Source organism: Amblyomma americanum, chromosome 3 (genome assembly GCF_052857255.1).
Source record: "Amblyomma americanum isolate KBUSLIRL-KWMA chromosome 3, ASM5285725v1, whole genome shotgun sequence".
Lineage (NCBI taxonomy): Eukaryota > Metazoa > Arthropoda > Arachnida > Ixodida > Ixodidae > Amblyomma > Amblyomma americanum.
In genome coordinates this window covers 195,541,487-195,563,490 of record NC_135499.1, presented here as the reverse complement: position 1 = coordinate 195,563,490, position 22,004 = coordinate 195,541,487, and the positions used below count along the sequence as shown (strand labels likewise).

The window sequence follows — 22,004 nt, the reverse complement described above, 5'->3', positions numbered from 1 at the left end:
TTAAGACAGAAGAGAAAAATTCTCTAGGTATGCCATATGTGGGACATGATATATTGTGCAGCTAGTAGCCTGTTTACATGCTTTTTTAAGCTTGTATGTCATTTGGTCAGATCATTATGATGACATATTTTGCATATGTATATTTTGCATATGCAAAGTATTTATATTTTACATATGCATAATTGATTGTTACGAGGAGTAGCTGGGGTCAAACAGGATAAGTTTATCTAGGCTTAACTTTAATATTAATTTCACTCTCCCCTTCTTTGGGGCCAAGATTCTAGTTGCTTTATTGATTGGGTAATTCTGTGCCATTACATATTAACGACCCATGTCTTGTTTCAATGTGGTAATGAGGTACAATGGCAACCTCTTTGTTGTGCACCCAGATTCCTGTCGGTACTCGAAGAAGAAGTTTATGGAAACAACTCACCTATATGGGACCCTGATTTCAAGCAAACCCCTCTGACCAGTGCCACCAATACATCTACTGACAAAAGTGAGCTGTTTTTACCGGTCATGCTTGTGCAAATGCCACAGTAGTAGCCAAAAGCACACATTGAGATAGAGAGGGTTATGCTGCTTAAGCTTACCTGACTTTAGCAAGCTAGTCTCACTGCTTGGCGTTGTACCACATGACTAGCCACTTGCACACTTAGTTCCATTCTTAAGTGGCTTAGACATGCCTCCATGAAAGAATGTCCATTTTTACCTGAGTGCCATTTATCAGTATTTGCAAGGTCAGGTTGAATGCAGTTAGCTTGCACTGTGTAATCCCAGACTGCCACATTTAAGAAGAGAATTGAAAATACTTGTCATTAGTTTGTAGTGGTACAGAAGCTTCTAGTAGCTGTGGTGGCCAAGTCTTTGTCCTGAAATCTTGCCCTACTCAAGTTTGTTACTTCCCCAGCGCACTATTGTTGCATACTTGCTACTATAGCCTATGGCGACAGCACTTACGTAAGGCAGGCATGATTCATGCCAACTGTGATATGGAAAATGTGTTTGCATAATAACATTGATGATGTTTGCAGCATCCCCAAGATCTTGGAGCATGTTAGTAGCACCATGTGTTGTGCGGCCATGCATTACGAATTGTTGAATGCAGTACTGATAAACATGCGCAGGTATAACAAGCAATGGAACAACTCATGCCAGGGCCATTGAGAAGCTGTCTGTTTCTAACTCGCCCAGTTCAGGCAACGAGAATGGCACCACCTTCAACCAGAGCCCTGGTTTGCATGCAACCAGCCGTTCGTCAAAGTCCATTAGCACTGCTGATGCTCAAGGTAAGATTTAGATCTTTTAGGTCTTGTGACTTGAGTACTCTTCATAATTGTTGCCGTCATGAAACAGCCTAGTCACATGTGGTTTAAATATGTTTCCGCTTTTTATTTGATATGCAGGCGAGAAACGGCCGATTGAAGATAATCGCGTGCCAGAGCCCAAGAGGCGCAAGATTGAAGGTAAAAGCTCAGGCAGTAGTGCTTTGCTGTGAAGAGATCATGTGTGTTTTTACTATTGATATTTTGGCAGTGAGGGTCTTGTGTCTGCTGAAAAAGCTCCTTTCTGCCTGCAAAGACGCCAGGTTTTATTTTTCTAACCATTGTCACTGACTGAAGTAGAAGCTGTCATGATACGCCAACTTCCTTTTATAATACAGTAGAACCCCTCTGTAGTAAAGTAGCTCGTACCAGTAAAAATCTTCACTAGGTCTTTACAATATCAGTTGTTGGTGATGGCATGGTTCTGACTATGCTGTCGGGCTGTTTACTAAGCACAAAGTGTTGGTTTATAAAAGAAACACTCAGAAAAACCTTGCAGTCTGCTCTTATGTGGTAATTATTTATTTTAAGTTATCACATGTAATCACGTTTTCGACTTCGTTTACGTTTTGTGGAAGTACTGCATTTACACACGCAACGCGGCTACGAAAATAAAGTGAGTGATTCCACGTGAAAACCAAAGCTTTGCATGATCACAGCGTCGTCTTCTGTGGCCTCAGTGTCATTTAAGAGGCAGTAGTTAAGAAACGCCTACGATACAGTCAAGCACAGCAGAACCTCCAATGCAGTGCCGCTGTGCCTCAGCTTCTTCCCACCGCTTCCCCATGCTTCGCGCTGCCGTGCTACGAACGCACGCCCTTTACTTCCCTTTTGTGCTCTTCACTGCACTTTTACGGGCTTTCCTTTCCACCCGCACTGCCTCCTTTCTATGTTCATAGTCGCCTTTTCTTTTTCCGTGCGCGCCACGTGCTTTGCCTCTGGCCTCAAGGTCTTCAAAAAGTTGGCTTTTTCTCACGGCTTTCGATCTTAGTGGTGAAGCCACCTCAAAGAGCACTGTTTTATCGTATTCGCTATTTGCCTCGCGATCCTAGACTTCGCGCTTGCCGCGGTGTCATCACGATGCCGCGGCCAGACACTGTTTACTATAGCCGCTTTTTTTAAAAAAAACTTTACTATAACTGAAAAAAAAGTATAACCGAGTTTACTATAGCGGGGTTCTACTGTAGCTTCGTTTTAAGTGCGGAAAGAATAAGGAAAACTGTGAAGGAAAGGAAGTAAGGACCAGCTTTGCAATTTAAATCAAGACCCTCTGCTATTGTGGGTCACAGAGGGTTACTGCAGGGCAGCTATTCTTGAAAAGTATTGTTAAAGGATTCTGTTGATGAAGGATAGCTATTTTACTGCAAACTCCTTTCTTGTTGTGTTTGTCATTCTCATTGAACTGCATAAACATGGTTATTAGCTTTACTCTGTTTCACGATTTGCGCTCTTACTTTTAGGAGACATTCCAGAGGAGGTGCTTACTCAGTTGATTGCCACAATCACTGATCCAAAGGAAATGGCTGGCCCTGAGGTAAACTATACTTTTTGTTCATGTTTCTCTTCATAATTTTTTTCTTATATCAAGTTACGGTTTGTTGATTTGGTTTTTCCACAGTTCAAGAAAGTGGTAAGCAGTTATTTAAACAGCCATGCATTTTCCCCAGGTGATTTCTTTTTTGCGTTTACTTCAACCCATTGATTGCTGGACATAGGTAAGGGTTCCCCTGCCACTTTGGGATATCCTTAGTATTTACAATCTTTGTGAGAATACACCCATCACAGTGCGCCAAAGCTGTTTTGATTGTATACCTAGTATGAAGGGCTACTAAACAAATAAAAACAGCTGTTAATTATGCTAAAATAGGTGCCCTTATTTTTTCCCATGCTTTAGATTAGCAGTGCTTTGTTGTGCTGATGTTGAAACTCCTTCGAGTTACTGAGCTTACAAACTAAGGGTGCTCAGATGCACTTAAACCTGGATGTTACGAACCTCCATATAGCAACTTCCTCAATGTTACAAAGTTTCTCAATTCCTCAACGCTGCTCCCATTGAAGCGCGTTAATTTGAGGCCTCCATGTAATGAAGGTGTTGCGGGGGTTAACCTTGATAAAACTAAATCGCTCTTAGTTTGTGTTATCTGTTAGTTTGTGCTGAGTTACGAAATTTGGCGAAAAAGTTTCATGATGATTGTGCACAAACTGACATGAGAGGAACGTCTACGACCTCAATGAGCAACCGCAGTTGACAAAATGTGCCGTGCTCTGGGGTAATCGGCGCATCACCGCTGTTTCGCTTTTGGAACGTCATGCCACATGGTACTACAACAGTTGATGCTCAAAAGCAGCGAAAAATAGCTGAGAAAAGCAAAAAAGAAACTGTACGAGCAGTGCGCGCCCATCGCTGCAGCGTGGTTGCTTGCGTGATTCCACCGCCAGTAACTCTCGCGTGCCGGGAGTGGGGACGCGCGGAGAGCACCAGCGACAGAAGGCGAAGAGTACATTTCATGGGTCAACAGTGGCAGGCAGACCGAGATGGAATATGCGGGAAGAAACATGTGCCTTACCGCTCAGTGGCCCGTCTATGGCTGCGGCACAACTGCGTGCACTGGCCTCTAGCTCGGCCGCGTTCCTTCCACCTTTCTCGCTCTCCCCACCCCACTCACAGTGGCGTTGCCCGAGCTGCGGCAAAGGTGGTGGCGGCTGCTGCCGCAGTTGCACTATTAGCGCGATTTCAAAACATTTCTCTGCATTTATGATTTGGAGTAACAGGGTTTTCTGCAAGCATTTTCCAGGTAATTTCACCTACATTTATTTTTTAATTTGGTTTCTGTTCTGCATTGTCCTTTTGAGTTGTCTCTAACAACTGCATGTAATGAAAACCTGGATGTAATAAAAATCTCCGACTTTTTGCAGTTTCGTTATATCCAGGTTTAATTGTAGTACACTGTCAGCATGAATCGGATCAGGGCAATAAAAATTTTACGTAGTGCTAAAAAACTAACAAAGAAGAGAACATTGTTACTGTTAGTCCTACAATGGAATTACATGGCTGCAGGAGCTGTATAGACCTTTTTGCACAATGCACTCTGCAATGAATAATGCACTGCTTTTGTGACAGCCATTTTACTCTAGTAGTTATAATCACGCAGTATTGTAGTGTGACCGTGTGCATACTACCTTTACCCTGTTACCACCTTCTGATGCATGATGATGTGACCAGCTATCATAAAGTAGCGATGTGATTTGATGACATCGTGTGGACTTTAGTTGGGAACATTGATAACAGTGCCGCACACCATAGACAACCTCCTTCCTACGCCAACTGGTACTAAAGGTGTGCTGTAAGATAATGTGGCTGTACAAAATGGCTTTGCTCACATGTCTGTCTACTCTAGCAGAGTCCTGTGTTTATTAACATTCGTTCTGTCTGCAACCCGTAGCTGTGACTTGAACCATGTGACAGTCGTACCACTTTGTTCACCTGACTTGTTGTGGTCAGTGGCTTGAACTCACATATTGCACCCAGTGTCCTTGCAATAGCATGGCAGGTTCAATACTTGAATTTTTTTACGATGCTAATGCTGCCTCCTTAAGTATGAAGGTGCATAAGTCGCTGTTTGTAGCTGCAATATGTTGGAGTCCAGGCACAGATCATGTACAAATGCTCCATTTAAAGAATGGGTTAAATACCTTGCATTGATGTTTACAACAGCAGTGGGACTCTACAGCAATTCTTATTATTCATATGGAAACTTCCCAGCTTGTTGGCTGCAGTAGTTTGGTGTGTATGTCATTGGGCAGCAGACAGCATTTAGTACTTTTTGTCATTGACGGAGCCTTGAGCAAAAGCAGGCAGTGCATGAACCTTGTGGATGCATTTGGTGCAGAACAACGTTTTCTCTGAGCTGGCAGCGCGAGACGAGGCAGCGCGAGCTGAGGAGCGGCGAGGGGTGATTGAGTTTCACCTGGTGGCCAACTCGCTGAGCCGGCGGGTGGACGAGCAGTCCCTGGTATGGCTGGTGGGGCTGCAGAACGTCTTCTCCCACCAGCTGCCAAGGATGCCCAAAGAGTACATCACCAGGCTCGTCTTTGACCCGTAAGTCCTGCCGTTTCACCCCTTTAGCTGGGTCTGTTTGTGCTGTTGAGATGTGCTTATTCTGAAGCTGGCCTGATGGTGATGCCTCTCAGTGCTCTTCCTAATTTGTTCTGTATGCCATGTTATGCGGGTCACTTTTATTGCCCTCGCTGTGCTTGTGACGGGAAGTTCATATGCTCTGGTGATTCAGTCTGGTTTGCCATGAAGGCAGCAATGAAATATAGTTGCAATTTACAGGGTTTGTGTAGGTCCTCAAAAGCCCTGAAAACCCTCTAGTATTGGCACTTTCAAGGGCTTTGAGAGCCCTGGAATTTCCTTGCATCCTTGAAAGCCTGTGAATTTTCGACATACTGAAGAGGGAAGCCATGAAATAACACTTACACTCACTAAATTTTGTTTCTTTTGCATAAAAATATCTGTCTTATGGAGACTTCTACTGTTAGTTTTGGAACAGGACGCCGAATCTGTGATGCAGAGACTGAATGCACCACTGAGTGCAATACTAGAAATGAATGCATATATGTGTTTGTGTTCTTTCCTCTTTCTGCAAATAGTTGTCGTAGCGTTGTCGATGTAGCTGGTGGTTTTCTGCCGTTTGTGAGATTGTTCAGGAAACGCTCGTAGTAAAAATCTTGTGTGGCACGTACTTTTCGTTATCGTTGTTGCTGTTGCTTCCTCAGCTACTTCAACTGCTGTCCAAACTGATCAGAGCAAGAAGCGCAACTACTTGACCTAATAGTGCTCTATCAGTAGTAACGCGAACAGATGCCCATGATTATCCAGTCATGTCTCAACCCACACTAAAAATGGCAAATGTGGCCCGGCCATTCTGGAAGTGACAGCACCTCACCTTAACTCTAGAGCGTTGTTAAACTTTTGCTTGAGAAGCATGCAGTGTAGATTCAGTGTGAATTGGAAAATCGCCATGGAAATGCAAAACAGCAGATGCGTAAAAAGTAGAGGCATGCGAATGCCAAATTTTTGAGTGCGAAGTAAATACAAATAATAATAAATGGTTGTGAATGGAATCAGATATTTTTGAATAATTTTGAATTACCGTATTTACACAATTGTAAGTCGGCTTGAATGAAAGTTGACCCCCCCACCCCTACATCACATTTCAGAAAGTGCTGCAAGTGATTAACATGTTGTTTGCATGAGGTGGTTCAACCGCATGAAGTGAATACTGATAATGATGAGGCATACGTCGGCTTAGTGACTGTGTTGAGTTTAAGGCATTGTAGTGGTGCCTTGAAGAGCAGGCTTGGGAGCTAGTCATATTAATGCACTTCTTTTTTTTTTATATATATACCAGGAAGCATCGCACGCTTGCCTTGGTGAAAGAAGGTCGAGTCATTGGAGGTATTTGTTTTCGGATGTTTCCGGGGCAAGGCTTCACGGAAATTGTCTTCTGTGCTGTCACTTCCAACGAGCAAGTCAAGGTATTCTGCCACCTTTGACTCATCATTCTCATTGCTGCTGTTGTTGAAAAGTGCGTGCATATTGGCATACAAGCAGCATACAGGTCGGTGAAGTATAGAACAAGTTTTAGTTATAAAATTTTCACGTGGATATTAACTTATGACTGCTGTATCATTCATTCTCATACTGTAGTACAAACTCGTGTAAGGGCCACACATTTTTTTAAATTTGGGCGCGAGCTTCAAGGTGCGGCCCATAAAAAAAGAAACAATACCATATTTTTATTCAAATTATCTAGTCCAAAACAGGGGAAGGTGCCCATACAGTGGTGCGACTCTTGCACGAGATTATACGTTATGTGTTGTTCACAAATGCGAAGCGTACACTTGCATCCCCATTATTCTGAAACTTGTTCATTGTGTGGCTTTCTAAGCTAGGGAAAACATGAAACAGCACTTGTTAAGAAAATGTCAAGTATGTCTTCCAAGTTAAGCTTCAGTCCTTCATGTATGGTGGCTTTCATTGCTGTGTGCAAGGCTTGGCAAGCTCTGTATTTTTGTAATATGTAGTTTAATTAACTTTGAATGTGATACAAGGACATATTGGTATTTTATTTGTTCATTTCAAGTGTGATACCTGACTGCGATAATTGGACAGTGCATGCAGTGCACTATGATGTTCCAGTAATTTGAGCCTTGATCTTTTTTATTCATTGATTGAATACAAAATCAATGATAAGATACTCTTAACCTGATGTGTCCATACCCAGAGTTGTCTCACCTGGCAAGAATTACTGGCAGCTTTTAATGCACTGCACTCCTGTCATCTCTGTAGTGTTGTGTGCACCTTCGTGAGCTTTTTTGACTGCCAGACTGATATTGGCAGGAGTAACACATTCTGTATTGCTCTGCCTTTTCCTTTGCACAATTGGAAAGCGAACGTTATTTGTTTTCAGCAATGATTGAGTGCTGTCCATTGTTGTACAGCTAACAGCTGTCTGGTACTCTGTATCCTTTTCTTTTTGTGTCCAGGGTTATGGAACACACTTGATGAACCACCTCAAAGATTATCATGTGAAGCAGAATATTCTTCACTTCTTGACGTTTGCTGACGAATTTGCCATTGGCTATTTCAAAAAACAGGTTTGTATGGGAGTCTTTGGGTTTTATGGTTATAGCAGGCTGCAGAGTACTAGTGGCCATTAGGCAGCTGTCTCTCTTCTAGGGGTGTGCGAATACATATTGAAATTCTCGTGTACGAATCAAATACGAATAAGAAAAGATAACTTTGAATATCAAATCGAATATGAAATATCTGTTCAGTAAGAAAAAAAATATTGCAGAAGAAGATAAACTGGCAAATGTTGTTGTCCCCCCCCCCCCCCCCCCCCCTTTCTTTTTACAAAATATTGTATGTTCTTTGCAACCTAAATAAAACCAGACCGACTCAGCATTATATTAAAAAAAAAAACATGATGTGCACAGAAATGTATGCAACTTTATTAGGCAGCATAACAGTATACTATCTGTAATTCTGTTACTGGTTGTGCCTTTTAAGGGGGGACGGGGTCTCTGGGGGAAAAAAATTCAAGAAAATTTATTTTGCTTGTAGCGCTTTAAAAATCTACAGCTGATCTTCTACCTATCTATAAAGCTTTTCATCTGTTAGATCAAGTATAAGCTCTAATTCCAATTTAGAACTCCAATTTATACCTCATATCTGTTTGTTTTCCTCATTTTCTCAAAACACAAATTTTTGGCTGTTTTCAAGTTTACGCGGATGATATCTTGGTATCTAGAGCAGATAAAGCAATAATTTTTCCTGTATCAGGCTGCTAAATGATTAAAGCATGCAATATTGGGGAAGATTTCTCAGTTTATGCTTATGATTATTTTGTACACTCTTAATTTAGGCTGCTCATTAACCACTTCTGTCAGCACTGAACCAGCATGATGTAAAGCCAACTGATATTGGCTTAATCTGAAAAGTAGTTCCAACATTGCATTTGTTGCACTTTTTATTACAAGCCACATGTTAATAGTTTTCTGATAATTTTTTTCTATTGTCCTTGTAAGCAAAAAAATTAAATGTTTACCAATTGACAGAGTGAAAAAGCAATTACATATTTCAATTCCGCACGGTAAACTAAATAAGGCTGAACAGTTTCATTATGTTTGGCCTAAAAATAACAACCGTGCCTCTAAGAACCTCATGTCGTGAGAGAGACAGAACTTCATTTATCTCCGTAGACTGAGTTCAGGATGTTTATTGCAATTACACATTGCCAAATGGTTCATTCACAGCCTGGGAAAGGTTATTGCTCTGCACTACAATATGCATTAACGGATTCTGCCATGAGACTGTATTGTTTCCATGAAGGGAAATTAGGATTGGCATAGCACACAAGCTATATCACATGTCATGCAGACACTAGTGCATCGCTGCAAGTAGTCCTGATATGTACTGATTTATTGCAAATTTGCCAGTTTTAAAGTAAATGTGAATTCTGTAGTAATTCAGTATGATGAAGTGAAAACATTTTGGATTTTGTTAAAGTTACTTTAATTGTGGATTTAAACCAGCCATGGCCACCCAGTTTTGTCACTGTGAAAAAAAGAACAGGCTGCAGCTAGGTATGGGTGAAGCAGTGCACTTTTTCAGCATGGAGCTATGTTTTCAACTTACTTTGATTTTGTTTGGTTCATTGTTACTGTTTCTTTCATCTTCTTCATTACTTATTTGCCCTATGTTGTTCTTGAAATGCTACACGCTCAGTTGACAGACGCATAGAAAGTGGGGAAAGAAACTCAATGACAGCTCCCAACATGTGCCAGCTACGTCACCTCATGCAGTGCAAGAAAACCCTGCATAAATACTAGGTCACCATCCTCTGCTGGCGATGGCAGGGGGTGTTTTCTGGTCTGTTGTTTTGCATTTCTACTCAGTTCTGCTTTGCAAGCAGTTTTGAACCGCTTTAATGAAAGTAAAGAAGTGAGCAGGAATGAGTGAAAGAAACAGGACACTAGCCGGCTGCAGTGCCTCCACCACTTTCATTGATTGCAGCAGCTGCTAATCTTTTGGCATGGCACGCAGCTTGTACAGAACTTGCAAGAGCTCTTTTGTGTTTAGCTTCTTGTAGTAAATCTCTGATGAGCAAGCTGGGACAAGACTGGGGTGTAGTTATTTGTGAGTGCATATTCTTGTACCCTGTGCTTTCAGGGTTTCTCTAAGGACATCAAGCTACCCAAGTCTGTGTACACGGGATACATAAAGGACTATGAGGGAGCCACCCTCATGGGCTGTGAGCTGGACGAGCGCATATCCTACACAGCCTTCAGCCATGTTATCCGCAAGCAGAAGGAGGTAGGTTGCACTTCTATATAAACGGAACTGCTTATGATTGTTGTGAAAAGATGGTGCCTCTGGTACTGTGGTGATGTTTTTTTTTCTCCCAATTGTTTTCTAATGTCCTGGGATGTGTTGTCGTGAAGCTTAACCCGATGGTTGCTATATAGTCATTCACAATGTAAAGTTTCCTTATTTTAAATTTTTATGTTAACATTGCACAAAACCAATTCCTTGAGAATACCAACCTGGCATACTGTAATTGCTCTTGTAGACATTGACCAAGAGATCCCTTCATGCATTTTATGATGACTGACTCATTTTCATCCAGCTGGAGATGGGGTCCTGTCAGGCTCATGTTGGACATGTGACATGTGATCACGGTTCTGAGGATTGGCATTGAAAGGACTTCAGTATTCATGTTACGGTCATTGCTTTAATGTTACTTCCATAGCTTTGTTAGGTGATAATTTCATTTGTAGAGTGTCCTTACTGGAGGCAATGCTGCTGTCTACAGACGCTAAATCTCTGTGTCCTTCGTCAAACCTGGTGGAAGTTTTCTTCATTTAGCAGGTGTAACACAAGGGTTCATTTGTTGTACGGTCAAACCTCATTATAACGAAACAGTTTATAGCGAAATACTAATGGATGCAACGAAGGAATGACGATTTTCCTTGGAAGCTCGGTAAACACTGGCTATAACGCAGTTACATCTATAACGAAGCAATCACCGCTCCCCTTGAACTTTGTTATATTGATGTTCTACTGTATATGCAGTAAAAGCCCGTTATTCCATATGCATCAGGACGCAGTTTGAGTTAAGCGAAGCTCGAACTAACAATTATGAACAGAAAATGTTGTGCACTGTGGCTGGAAAGCAGTTGGTTAGGGTGGTTGCCATATTGTATTGTTTAAAAATCGTGATTACGTTATGGTTTTTTTTTTCCTGGAAAGGCAGCAGCCAGCACCTTCTGTTCTTAAGCACGACCATGGTGGTGGAAAGCTTCTTATTTGTGTTCTTCAAAACTGTAGAGGCGAGTGATTCAGTGCGTATTTGTGCAGCAGATGGCCTCACCCAAGTCATGAACTGCATACAGCCGGCTTTGATTCCCATTCATATGCAAGGTGCCGCTAAGTGGCTCTCATGACTTTCTGAATGGTAGCACTGTGGCACACCATGTAGGCTTAACTTTGGGCGACCGCTGCAACCCTGATAGTCGTGGCTGCAAATAACTTCATGGAACTGTGGTGCAGACAGCACAAGAAAATGAAAGATGTGCAACAACCATCAGCTCCTATTCGAAGCCGAAAGCCTTCCATTCATTTCGCCTGATTCGCTATACCTTGGTGCTGGTTGCACCATCCATCAGTGTGGCACGGATGTCACGCAGCTGGCTGCACAACCACCCAAAGGAGGAGAGGAGAAGAAATTTAATAGAACAGGAGAGGTCTGCCTGGTTGTTGGCCTGGCATGCTACTCCAGCAACCACCCAAAGATGACATAGTGCAAGGCATGCGCATGGGGAGTTACTGTGACTGTGGACAGGATTTAGCTTTGGTTTCTTCGGACGTCATAGTAACACCTGTCGCTGCAAAGCACTCGATCCAGGCTGTTGTGCTTGTTGGTGACACTGAACATAGCAAAAAAAGAGCCCCCTACCTTCATCCTTGTACACCATTTTTGCCTTGTCCAAGTCTCCCCTGAAGAGCTGGCGCAACCTCACGGGTGTGTTGCTTGAAGGCCATGTGCCCAGGCAGGCCAGGCGCGTGTAGTTCGAATTTGCATATAAAATTAAGGGGCTGTTTTATAATAGCATAAACAGATAAAGTCGTACGGTTTGTAGTGTCCACAAATTCAAATTAATGAAGTTTGAATTAACAAGCTTTCGCACATTTGAATACCCTGGAGAGATTCACAGCCACTACTTCTTAAAAAAAAAATGGCTTTGCCGTTAGTGAAAGTGACTGTAAATGCAATAAAGGGAAGCCCATCGGACAATTAGAGGATTGGCATTTCTCTACGATAGCTTAATTAGAGGATTCGCATTTCTCTAGGATGGCTTATCAGAGAAAAATAAATTTCCGGAATGCATTTACACTACTCTAGAGAGCAGAACTCGTAACATCACGAACACTCACTTGCTCCCATTTTGCTTAAACTAATTTTTCAGTACTGTTTATTTTTTCCCCAGAACAGTGGAAGACTGGAATACTCTACCAGCATGTATCTCTACCATGCGGTTGGCACATGATAGCCTTAGTCACTTATGCGCCATAATACGCAACACAACACACAACCAGCTTGTGTATTTTTGTCGCAAGGTTTTCTCAGTGAACTAGAGCGTCTGTGTACGTGAAGCTAGAATTTGCATGTTTTTATCCTTTTTATTGTATGGAGAATGTATGTATTAACTCCTGCTTGGGCAGAACCCATAGGCCTACAAAAAAAATTAAAATTGTTTTTTGGGGAAAGGAAATGGCACAGTATCTGTCTCACATATGGGAGGACACCTGAACAGTCCCATAAGGGAAGGGATAAAGTAGGGAGTGAAAGAAGAAAGGAAGAAAGAGGTGCCATAGTAGAGGGCTCGGAAATAATTTCGACCACCTGGGGATCTTTAACCTGCACTGACATGGCACACAACAGGGGCGCCTTAGCGCTTCGCCTCCATCGAAATGCTGCCGCCCACTGTAGCCCTCTGGGCTCAAACCCAGAGGGTTATAGTATTCTGAGAAAAAGAAATACCTAAAATGGCATGATATAAGTTACAGGTCCTGTCTTTAGGTATGCCTGTTCTTGCTCATACTTAGTTACTCCTTGCATGCCTTTCCTTGTGAATGCTGCAGATAGTGAAGAAGTTCATCGAGAAGCAACAGGAGCACATGCAGAAAGTTTACCCCGGTGTGCCTTGCTTCAAGGAGGGTGTCCGGGAGATTCCTCTTGAGAGCATTCCAGGCCTCCGTATGCATAAGTTTTCCTCTTCGTTTTTCAAAGGAATCATTTTGCTTCTAATCTACACCAATCACTTTTTTTTATCACCTTGCAGTGGCAAATACAGTAAAAGCTCTTTAATTCGAAATCAGTCATTTCGAACTTACGGTCAATTTGAACTGACGCCCAGGTTCCGGCACAGCCCTGTGTATTTCAACGGGGGGAAAACTCCCGATAATTTGAACAAGTCGGCATCCGCTACGGTTAATTCGAACTAGGAGCCACTGGTTGACACCGATGCTTGTAGATAGAAGTTGACACATAGCGAGTAAAATACGCTCCAAATTTACCAGAGATTGTAAAACAAAAAGAAATTGTAAAACAATGGAAAAGAAAAAAAGCCAAGTGCACGAGGCTCACGGAGCCCGTGTTCCGGTGCATGCCGTAGCACTCGCCCGCGTCGCTGATGCTTCGGCGCGAGCCGTTCCAGGTTTTCATTGTGCCGCAGTCGCGAGCAACGTGGACAGCTGCGTGGAAACGTTGGAGCCCTTGAGTGACGCCGATATAATTGAGGCTGCATGCTCCCTTTTGGCGGTAAAATTCACCGCGAACGGACGACGGACACAGAAAAGGGGACAAAACAAGCGCTGTTTTGTCCCCTTTTCTGTGTCCTTCCTCCGTTCGCGCTGAATTTTACCGCCAAAATGAACTACATCCAACTCGCCCAACTCACCATTCTTCTGCATGCTCCCAGCTGACGTTGCAGGGCTTACATGCGGTGAGAACAGCTGACAGGGATGAGTCTGATGGTGGCAACGAGACTATGCCACTGCCAAGTGCACATGAAGTAGCTTCGGAGCTCGATGTTGCAGCACGCCACTCCTCTGTCAGTAAGAACTCTGACGTTGCGCAGGAGCTTTGGCCAAGCTGCAGATGATGCTGATGGATTCTCGGCAGAAGAAACGCAAGCAAACGCACTTCGCCGATTACTTTTAATTTTGACTACCCTTCCCCGTAAATAAACATGTTTTGGAGCATAAATAGCGTCATATATTCCAGCACTAAAGCTCGCTGCTCACGCGAATGCATTCCAGTACTTGTTTCTGGCGCATAACTGGCCGATCAATTTATTTCATTTGCCATTTGGACCGGGTCAATTTAATTCTCAGAATATGCCCGCCACAAACGTGTCTTGCTCGCGGTAACGAATCTAGATGCAACTGCTTCGGGTTCTGCCCGCGCGGCGGGGCGCTATAACCGCTCATTCTAGCGCCCATTCGATAATTCGAACTTCACTTAATTCGAACAATTTTCCGGTCCCCTTCGAGTTCAAATTAACGAGCTTTTACTGTAGTATCTCTGGTTATCTTTCCCAGCTCCCTTTTCTGAGTTAAGGCCACCTGTTTTTTTTGCTTTGTCTACTAAGATTTGTTAGGAGTATATGCAGCTGTTAGCTAGGTTTACTGTGCTTACTGTTTGCCCATTAGCTACAGTCCCAGCTTTAGCTTGAGAAGGAAATACGCCCTTTGTAGCGGTTGAATATGTGCTATTATTTCACAAGGTGCAAAGCAGCCACAGCTTTGTGCGTTGTCTCTGCACATATGAAATAGTTTTGCAATAAGGGAGTAATTACTCATTAGCACCCACCAAGTTGTTAATCAATTTGCTCTCACCCTACCATATGCTAGCTGTCCCAGTTACCTCAGTTTGTAGAGAGAGGATGATTTGTTCAATGGTGGTAGTGGCAGTCTTTAAATGCATAACATTGGAATGGTGCTTGAAGTCTTGGGGCAAATGATTCCAGTTCTTGGCTTTTTGCACAGTCAATGGGTGAAGAGAGAAAATGTGTGTTATGCAAGAGTTATATTGCATTTAGCCGTGTTTGCTTGATTTCTTTGCAGGAGAAGCAGGCTGGAAACCAGACAAGAAATAGTAAGTTGTGCATAAACTCAGTGCTGAAATGCCCTTTTCTGTTCTGTATTAAAGTACAAAGATATTATCATATTCAGGATGTACTTGTAAAAAATATAAACCAACTGAATCCATACGCAGTGGCAGTAGAGGAAAGGGATTCCATTAGCTGATGGCCATGTATACGCCGTGTAAGCATGTGTCAGGTCCGCACTTTTTTTTCCCAATTTGAGGGCCAATTTTTGGGGTGCAGTCCATGTATGTGACGTGCAAGAAAAAAAAATGAAGTGAAGATGCACCAATCAGGGAATGAGCGACATTTATTCTACGTTCAGTCGTCACTCTCGAAGTCTCCCAACTCCGAGCTGGTGCTATGCTCTGGTGCATGCTCATTCCACAAGAAGTCGCGCACATTCCCGTTGTCAGCACGTAGCCGTCGTTCCACATTTTCATCTCATGGCAGAGCAGCTCTTCTTACAGTTCGGGAAACTTGCACGGCTTGTGTCGGAAAGCGTGCTTTTTGCAGCTTGTCTTCCTCATTGCATCCTTTTGGTTGCACCATCGTCGGACGCGCTTCTCGTCCACGTCAAATTTCCTTCCTTCCGCACACTTGCCGTGTTCGAGAGTAAATGCTCAGCCGTGTAGCTATTAAGGTGCTTGCCCATTGTGCTAAAATTGCAACGCTCAACGGCTGCACACGAAAGCCACTTCAGTGAACTACCATACTACCACAATTCCGGGCCTTTGAGAGCCACAAAATGCTAGAGCTTGTGATACTGATGCCGATATGGATCGCGCATAGCGAAAGTTCGCAGAAGGCGAAGTTGACAACGATGATGATGACGCGCGGCCGCCATCTATGGGCGGCACATGGAAGCTCCTGTGCGCATGCGTTTCGAAGGCTATCCCGGCGTGGGTCGTGGGAAGTTTGGGTGCGGCCCTTACTGGGATTTTTTTTATTATTTCCTTCAGGAAAACAGGGTGCGTCCCGTACACGGGTGTGGCCTTTACAGGTGTTTATATGGTACATATCCAGGGTTGTACTACCACCAACCAAAAATAAATTTTTCCTTTCAAGCTCTGGCGTATTTAAAAACAACTTCATTGAACCTGTAGGTCTGCATTTGATGACGGACATTGCATTGGTCTTGCTTAATTTCGAGGGGCCAATGTACAAAGCAGTGATGGATCATGGGGACAGTGCCACTACCTATTGAAGTTTTTGGCACATTTTCATACCTTCACTACAGCTTGTTGAATGCTGATGAACCTTCAGGTAGCCAGCCTTTGAAAGTGTAGTGTTTATAACCCAAAACAACATTACTCATTGTCAAATTACTCCTTTTCGCATGTTACCCACCTTAGATAAAGCGCAATAAAAGTTGAATGAATGCAGTCCACTTTCACCCTTGTTTTCTCAAACTTGCAGATTGCTTACCCTTATAATTTGAGAAAATATTGTGCTTACTGACGTGTTTCTTTTTATTTTCCCATTTTATTTCTTCTGTCGGTATGTTCATTAGCATGCCTCAGATAAACATGGCTACTTTTCATTTTTTTTAGTGTAAAGCAGGAACAAATGGACCCTGATCAGGCATATCAAGCAATGAAGTCTGTGTTGATACAAGTTAAGGTGAGTGTTTCTGCTTACTTGTAGTCCGATGTTTCAAATGCAATGTGAGATACTCCAAACAGTAAAGATTTTTTAAAATTATATATTGGCCAGGACTTGGATGCCATTATGTGGGTTTTTCATTTTCTGGCTTTCAGAATCACAGTAGTGCATGGCCCTTCTTGAAACCAGTGGAGAAATCTGAGGCACCTGACTACTATGATCACATCAAGTATCCAATGGGTGAGTTGATATTGTGAGGGAACAGGCTATCGACAGTAAACACTAGATAACCTTGACATTTTTTTTGTTTTTAACCTTGATTCTTGCTGTGTTCAACTTGAACCTTTCTTATATAGTATCGAGTGGATTTGTGCTGCATTTTTTCCCTAGTGCTGCCTAGTTGCTGTTTGTGTGTGTTTTGAAGTTCGTAAGAATTCTGCTTTCCTGCTGCTTTCACAATTAATTTTGTTGCCACTTAAAGTTGCCACTTTTGTTGCCAAGAATGCCACTTAAAACCAGGGGATGCCTGGGATGCCAGTAGTTGTAGTTTTGGTTGCATGCATCTGTTTAGCGGTGGGAGTAGTACTGTGTGAGGATGCAGTAGCTGTCACTCAAATACAGTCAAAGCCTCACTGTAGAAAAAAGGTAACGAAATAATGGACATAGCAAAGAAATGGCTATTTACCTCGGAAGCTCGTAAGAAGCCCATACATCTGATATTTCGCTTTTACAAAGTAAAATTTTTCTATAAAGAGATGTAATGAGCACCAAGCAAACCCGACTGACCATTTCGCACTGAGTGTATCGATTTGGAATAGTGCTCAGCACTTCCATACCCATTTGACACAGCAAACTGTAATTACAGCGTATAATTCGCTCTGCTAAGCACCGCTCAAAATGTGCAGAAGACTTTTCCTGCTTCTAGCAGGGCCTGCCTGGTGTGTTTGTCCAGACGATTCGTTGGCGTTGGCTTCAACGAAGCAAAGTTTTGACACCGGCACACCGATCTTCTAAACTTCCTTGTGGTTTTCTGCGCCTCGAGAGTCGTCAAGGTCATAGAATTTCCCTGTTCTCGTTCTCCGACCTCCTCACTGCACTTGGCCCTCTGTGAGCGGGCTGTGCTCGTCAGGTGCCGCATGCAGTATAGTTTTTGTCTACGCAATGTGGTCACATGGTTAGACTGTTTGGCAATGCATTGGGTCTGCTTGAATGTGTCAACATTTTGCTGGTTTCGCTAGGCCAAGATTAGTGACAGTGGTGGAAAACAAAAGTATAAGACAATTTCTCGTTACCAGAAGATAGCCATAATCGAAACACTTGCATGGGGCACAAAGAAATGTCTGACAGCGAATGACTTTGACGTAGCCTTGCACACTTTATCCACAGTTCTGTGCAACAAAGAAGCAGTCACTAATACCATTGCCCGCGGTTTGCCGGAAACTAGAAATCAGCTGAGATCTCTTGTTTTCAAATCATTTGAGAACCTTTTTCGAATGGTTTTTCGTTAGCCTTCGGTCTTGCGTACCATTTTTCCATAAGACACTGCTGCAATGCAGTGAAGCGTTGTGGCCATTGCGCTAGTACACCACACAGGGAAGCCATCTGGAACGAGTACTAGTGCGAATACTAGTGCTGAAATTTCCACCACCTGCCCACTTTCACTGCAGCTAGGTCTCCCTGTCATATTCGGCATTATTCTGAAGGCAATGAAAGCAATTCGGGTCACATAAAAAATGGACGCACGCGCTTTGGTGAAGCTGACTTGTTCCATTTGTTTACGATATTCGGCCTAACTGTGGTGCTCGATGCACATGTTCAAGGCTCCCTCAAGAACATTGACAGCATGCTAAACGTTAACTAGGTTGTCTTTGGTGTAGATGGGAACACGTAAGCCTGTTGGCATGCAACATTTGTAGCCACGGTTAACTACGGCTGTAATGGAGTAACGGCTATAACGAAGAAATTGTGAGGCTCCTTCGACTTAGTTATAACGAGGTTCAACTTATTGGTCATTTAGGAACAGTTTATTGACGCTATTTCATTGTAGCATTTTTAGAAAACATCAGGATCACATAAATGTAGAAGAGACCCTGTCTCAATTTTGATGGAGCCCTTGAGAAGATATAAGGTCATATCGGTGGCCTCACGACCCACTACAAACGGGCCGAACTGGGGTAATGCAGAGTAGGGCACAACCCCGGCCGACGCTTGGCCAACGTCATGACTCGTTAAACTGTCGGTTGCCGGCATTTTAATAAAGTTACTGTATTTCATTGGATATAACTCGCACCAAAATTTGAAAAAACGTGTTTAAAAAGTGGGGTACAGGTTATCTGCAAATTTTTTCTTTTGGGGGCAGTGGCTTTACGGCAGTGTGCGGCGGCCTCCCCCGTGCAGTCCGCCATCCTCATCGTCATCGACGCTTGTCAAGCCGATGAGGGGCCAACGAAAGGCGTAACCAAATCCACATTCATAGTCTTTTTATTCTTCCCCTCGCCACTGGCCACGTTTTCTTCAGGCAGCGTTGTTGAGCCTAGTGTGAAGCACTGTTTCGTTTACTGCACCCCAGTTTGCACTGTTTTCCAGCTTTGTTTAGGCGCATGAGTTACGCCCTCACACTGACGGGACGCATGCAAAGGCCCGATATTCCTTTGGTGTGCCAGTGGATCGTGGACTCGTGGAAAGTGATACTGGCCGACTTGGTGCGTAAAAGCTTTAAAAAATGTGCCATCAGTAAAAGCTTGGATGGTTCCGAGGATGACTACGTCTTTGAGAGTGGTGATGAAGCCTCGAATGGCAGCAGTGAGAGTGGTGACGATTGAGAATCGGATAACCAGTGACGTGTTGATGGTCATTTAAATAAATGTTCTGAAAATGAAATGATCACTGAGTGTGCAGTTGTATCTTTCTAGCGCTCATTTTTTTTTCTTTCAGGTAAACGTGTGGGTTATATGCAAGTTGTTTTTTTTTCGTGTAGTTCAAAGTTAGGGTTGCAGGCTATACGCAGGGCCGGGTTATACGCGAGTAAGTACGGTATTCCCATCCTCTTATATAATAGATTAATACAATGCTTGGGTCTTTGTTGTTGTTTTTTTACAGTGAACGTTTATGCTCATGAGGACTGTTTCAATAAATTAATTTGATCTAAATGACATGAGCAGGTTGTAGTCACTGTAGAGCAAATTTTTGCATTACACCTGAGAAAAAAAGCCCTTCTGCTTGAGTGCACTGTAGATTTTCGAAAACAGTTGAACTCTGTGCGCGTGAATGGTCTAAATTTTACATCCAACCACAATTTGTCCTTTCTTTCTTGTTTTCTTTGTTCGTAGTACCAAGTTGTTGATTAGCCTTACAGATCACGGGCTGTGTGCATAATTAGTTGAGTGGAGTCTTTGTGTCACTTGCAGACTTGAAGACGATGGCGGAAAGGCTGAAAAACCACTACTATGTGCACAAGCGGCTGTTCATTGCGGACATGCAGAGGATCTTCAGCAACTGCCGTGCCTACAACAGCCCCGACACCGAGTACTACAAGTGCGCCAACACTCTGGACCGCTTCTTCCAGAACAAAATGAAGGAGGCAGGTCTCTGGGACAAGTGACAGCACGGCATGCTGCCTCTCAACACACTGAGCTTTCATTGCCCGCATTGTTCTCACAGAGCCTTCATGTGTGCTCTTGGGTCACTACAGGGTACAGTAGCATTACCCGATGAATATCCCCTGGCATTTTGTTGCATTTTTGTTCGTTTGTTTTAACATGTTTGTGTCTTTAGAGCTTCTTGTAGAAGTGCCCAAAATACAAGCAAACAAGATACCGGTTTAACGAAAACCCTTATGCCAGCCTTTGCTCCTCACTCATTAATCAACTTTTTGTGTGTTTCACAATGCTCACCATTAAAAAAGTCAGTTATCTGCTGTAGGGTAGTATATATTGGCTATTGTCAGGGTTGCATTGGGGCTACATTTTTCGGTATGTTGATGAGCTTAGTTTCTCTCAAGATACTGTGTGTTCACTCGTGCTTAGCTCTGACATTTCATGACCATGTGTATAAAATCCTTTGGTATGGACTCTGGAGCTCTGTCAGTATTTTTGTGTGGTCTAAAATGTGAGTTTCCATAATCATGATAGTTAAATGAAGCAGATTTGAGCATCAGAGTTTCCATGTATATTATATTGCATGATCTCAGCTTGTGAATTGGCTGTCCAAAATTTCATTTCATATGTTCCATCTTTCTCTCATTGTATAAAAGCATGTTCTACTGTGTTGCTTTGCAATGTTTTAGGAATATCTTGTAGCAGTAGAGTTATCACCCTGAAGAATCTATGTATGAAGTACGTTTTATCATTGTATCTACTTTCCTTGTGTTATTACAGAACATGATTATTTTGCTGGCTTATCTCATTCATTTCTTTGACAGACATTGTGTGAATAACAGTGTCTAAACTTTTACTAATCTAAGCTGCCATCTCATATAATAGAGGCGATTGGGAACAAGCAGATTTCACTGCAAATAAATGTTCACTAAGAGATTTTGCTTCTGAATTTCTACTGAATGTGCTTGGCACCAATCCCTCGGCATTGTGCTAGTTAATGCAAAAATGCAGTAGAATCTCGGGTGATACGAATCTCGCAAGGTTGCGAACAAAGTTATGTCATCCAAAAATAGGTATCATTCAAAACGAACAAACTCCACGTGCAGAAGGATGGGAAATGCGTTCACGCAGATCTGGTTACAGCTTACAAGGTTTATCTCCCATTAGCGGTGCATAGAGCGTGACTAGCGACCACGACGTCGGCGATTCATTCGGACACTGCTAGGCTTGACCTTGCGTGAATTTCTGCTAGTGGGCTTTCCCGCATATGACGCATGATATAAACAAGATGGCCGAACACCAGTTTCAAACAACTGCAACGAGGAAGTGCGCCGTTTTTTGTATGGACCTTCGGTAATGTGCTACTTAATTAATGCCCACACACGTGGCATTCGTCTTGTTGACTTCATAACTCACCTAGCGTGAGCTCCGCCATCCCGTTTAGGTCAGCTATTATATGCGGGAAAGCCCATTTGCGGAACTTTGCATGAGGCTTTCGAGGGTACGAGCAGAGATGTTGCAGCAGCTAAAGTGATCGTGTAAAAATTCCTCATATTGCATGGTACATTATTGTAACCTGCACGTCTCTTAAATGTGCTTAACGGCAGGCGTGACGATGACAGGAGGGCTCCTGTCGCTAGGCCAAAAAATAGCCTGCCCGCGTAGGTTCAGTGCTTTGCCGCTAGCCTATGGTGATGGCAGCTCTCTGCCAGCAAATTCTCCGGTCGTCCGAACCCAGCACTGTGCCGCTTTCGGACAC

General features: G+C 43.1%; 1 protein-coding gene across 1 annotated transcript in view; it reads left to right on the top strand.

Annotated features, from left to right (window-relative positions):
• The window catches only part of Gcn5 (Gcn5 acetyltransferase), a 28,754-nt gene extending 7,573 nt beyond the window's left edge, over nucleotides 1-21,181 (top strand). Inside the window, exons 8-20 of the mRNA XM_077659495.1 lie at nucleotides 390-499; nucleotides 1,128-1,289; nucleotides 1,407-1,466; nucleotides 2,786-2,859; nucleotides 5,216-5,424; nucleotides 6,740-6,866; nucleotides 7,878-7,988; nucleotides 10,066-10,209; nucleotides 13,039-13,153; nucleotides 15,025-15,055; nucleotides 16,598-16,667; nucleotides 16,805-16,889; nucleotides 20,057-21,181. Of these exons, the coding sequence (XP_077515621.1) occupies nucleotides 390-499; nucleotides 1,128-1,289; nucleotides 1,407-1,466; nucleotides 2,786-2,859; nucleotides 5,216-5,424; nucleotides 6,740-6,866; nucleotides 7,878-7,988; nucleotides 10,066-10,209; nucleotides 13,039-13,153; nucleotides 15,025-15,055; nucleotides 16,598-16,667; nucleotides 16,805-16,889; nucleotides 20,057-20,250 (1,492 nt within the window). The 3' untranslated portion in view covers nucleotides 20,251-21,181. The remainder of the gene's footprint in view (nucleotides 1-389; nucleotides 500-1,127; nucleotides 1,290-1,406; nucleotides 1,467-2,785; nucleotides 2,860-5,215; nucleotides 5,425-6,739; nucleotides 6,867-7,877; nucleotides 7,989-10,065; nucleotides 10,210-13,038; nucleotides 13,154-15,024; nucleotides 15,056-16,597; nucleotides 16,668-16,804; nucleotides 16,890-20,056) is intronic.
• The last annotated feature ends 823 nt before the right edge of the window (nucleotides 21,182-22,004 follow it).